Consider the following 2,902-nt stretch of genomic DNA (forward strand, 5'->3'; position numbering starts at 1 on the left):
AGCCCCCCAGTACCGATCGATGAGTTCCATGAGTTCATAGACCTCTTCGTATAGCAAGGGCTTCCGCACAGCTGAAGATAAGAAAGACGCATAAACCTCATCTTCACTTAGAACTTCATAAGGTAATGTTTCTTCTCCATTCTTCGCATCCTTCTCTTCATCACCCCTCTTCACATCTCCCTCGTTCGAGATCTTCTCATTGCTAGGAAGATTCGCCTTTACAGAAGGACCTGCTTCTCCCACTCCCGGATGTCCTTCTACATACTTGGGTGAACCTTGGAAAGGACGTGGAAAGGAAGAAGAAGAAGAAGTCGTTTGATTATCCCCATTGTTACGAGTCTTCTCTTTCTTAGTCTCATTGGCTCCCTGTACATTACCCCCCCCTCCTTCACTCTTTTGCTGTTGTCCACCTCCCTCTCCTCCTCCTCCTCCTGGCTGCATGTACTCTAGATAATGTTTGAGAGAGGTACCTAAAGAAGAGGCGTGCTTAACAGAGTTCATGGAGCCATGACGATTGCCGTTCAAAGCCGAGAAGACCACTACAACCACCTCATTCATATTGGTCCGCAGAAATCTCTGCACAGGGCGGAAAAGACTCTCTTCGAGATTTGTCTCGGAATGGATATCTATCAAACTCGTCGGGGGAGTAGGCGATGTCCCCGTTCTCTTTCCTGAAGATTGAGAGACAGGCGAACTTGCACTAGTAGTACTAGAAGAAGTAGACGTGGAAGGAGACGTAGCATCTTGTTTCTGCGCCCCAGACTTGTTTGGATTTCCTTCAGTTTTCTCGGGGGGATTGCCTGACGAAGATGACGGGAGATGCGCACCTTTACGAAGATTCACCATATCTTCTTCTATTCGCCAGGGGACCTCTACGAACAGAAAAAAGAACAAGAAGAAAAGAAAGAAGATGAAACATAGAGGAAAGAAGAGAAACGTGAAAGAGAGAGAGGAAAAGAGAAAGAGGAGAGAGCATCCGTATCATACATTACTCAACGAGCAAGGAAGAGGAGAAAACTCCTGAAAGTTGTAGAGATATCTGGAATAAGAAAGGAAGGAAAGCATGACCTCTGTGATGCGGGCTACATGTAAAGAACAAGCAGAAGAGGAAGGATGTGAAAGAAGAATGTAGAAGAAGAGAAAGAAGAAGAGTATGATATGAACACCGTACAATCGAACATAGAAGAGAGGGAATGAAGGGAAATCAAACGGGGTTAGGGAAGAGCCGCATTCTTTCTCCGATAAGAACCACAAGTGGAGTGTTCTAAAGTCTGTAGAGAGAGGGGGGACAGAAAGAGAGATAGGGCGAAATAGAGATAATAGAGTTGAGAGTGAAAAAAGTCCGATGAGAACAATGAAAACAAGAGACTTACCAGAATACCATCCACCATACTCTTGACTTCTCCATGGCCTAACATCAAGAACTCGAATGCCGTCCCTTAACTGTTGAGACACGCCTACATTCTGCGCATGAGCAATCTCATAGTAACGAGGGTCATTCACATCTGTTAAAGTACTATGGAGAGTAGCTGGGAGAGCTAATTCCGTTAATCGCATGTCTCCGAAGAGGCGCATCCAGCTAAGAGCTCCTCTTCTGCTAGGCAAGCGTCTTCCGAACCTCGATGCGTGTCGCGTGAAAGGACCGTCAGGCGGTGGAGGTCTGGAAGAAGCAAAAGTTGAAAAAAAGAGAAAGACAATGAGAAGAGCCTGCATCCACACAGAATAAGCCGACGGACGAGGGATGCGCGCCAACTCCCACCGCGCCATCTTGTTTGACGGAGTTGGTAGAGGAGAACGAGATACTAAGAGTTCGTTCGTCAGAAGGTAAATACAGAGAAGCTCGATAACAAAAAAAGGAGGAAACGAAAGAACACGTCAATGGAAAGTCACTTTTCCTCGTGGATCTATCCGGCCGGAAATCGCACGCCTCGGGCGGCTCGATATTGTCATGCCGGTCACCCGCCTGGCATGACAATCTGGACGAGCAAGTGAAAAGAAAACTAACAAGAAAAGCGTTCCAAGGTGTACTAATCTCTTGGACGACGTTTTTCTCTTGTTGAAAAACGCGGAGACGAGGAATTCAAAGGTACCAGGAGACCTATCGCCCGGATGAGCTTGACGAAAAGTCGGGAACATCCGTCATCGTCTCGATGCGCCCGAAAGAGCGTGAGGCCGGGTGACAGGTCGCATCCGCCGTACGTGCATGCTCTATGCCACAGGAATTCTGCCTTGCATATGTGTGAGACGGAGGTACTACGACCCCAAGCTGCGCGTTCAAGTTCCCACCAAACGGGCTGGACTAAGGAAACGGAGAGAAATGCGAGAACTGGTTTGACTCGGCTCTACGGTGCCACACAACAATGCGACGGGTATAGCACCAGAAGATACTAGCAACTAGTGGAAACGGCAGTAGAGCATCCGTGTCCGGGGTGAGTCCGGGCTTGCCCAGTTTCATCGGGATTGCGCCTTTGATGCCGATGACTCTTTGGATTACGCACCTGCGTCCCTCGGGTTATACTGGGAAAGAATTGAAGACGGCATGCTCTTTCCACACTCTTTACGCAGCCTTCGGATTTACGGATCTCTTCAAACTCGTGACCGTCTTCGTTAGGTTTGTGAAGCGGTGGGAAAACCGTCTCCAGGACACCTGATATCTCCTCGACGGATCTCCCGCCATCGTGCTTCTTCTCTAGCCCAGATGCCGCTTAGGTAGAGGTCTCAACAGTTGCTACGTTTCTGTGCATTTGTTCGATTGCCCGCCACTTCTGTAGAACGGTAAAACTGAAGCCAGGTGCTCTGACACAACGAATCATCGACCACTGCGCTGGCAGCTCCCTAGAAGTGGCTGCCCGCACCATGGACACAGAGCGTGCCCTAACAGATTCAGTTCAGGAAGTTTGCA

At 48.7% G+C, this 2,902-nt stretch overlaps 1 protein-coding gene across 1 annotated transcript in view; it reads right to left on the bottom strand.

Moving 5' to 3' along the window:
- CSUI_004498 (uncharacterized protein) overlaps nucleotides 1–2,695 on the bottom strand; it is a gene marked incomplete at its 3' end in the record, with an annotated part of 3,186 nt that extends 491 nt beyond the window's left edge. The window contains exons 1-2 of the mRNA XM_068064689.1: nucleotides 1,374–2,695; nucleotides 108–872 (exon numbers count right to left, since the gene is read on the bottom strand). Of these exons, the coding sequence (XP_067923328.1) occupies nucleotides 108–872; nucleotides 1,374–1,767 (1,159 nt within the window). The remainder of the gene's footprint in view (nucleotides 1–107; nucleotides 873–1,373) is intronic.
- Between the last annotated feature and the right edge of the window lie 207 nt (nucleotides 2,696–2,902).

Source organism: Cystoisospora suis (assembly GCF_002600585.1).
Source record: "Cystoisospora suis strain Wien I chromosome Unknown contig_2116, whole genome shotgun sequence".
Taxonomy (NCBI): Eukaryota; Apicomplexa; class Conoidasida; order Eucoccidiorida; family Sarcocystidae; genus Cystoisospora; species Cystoisospora suis.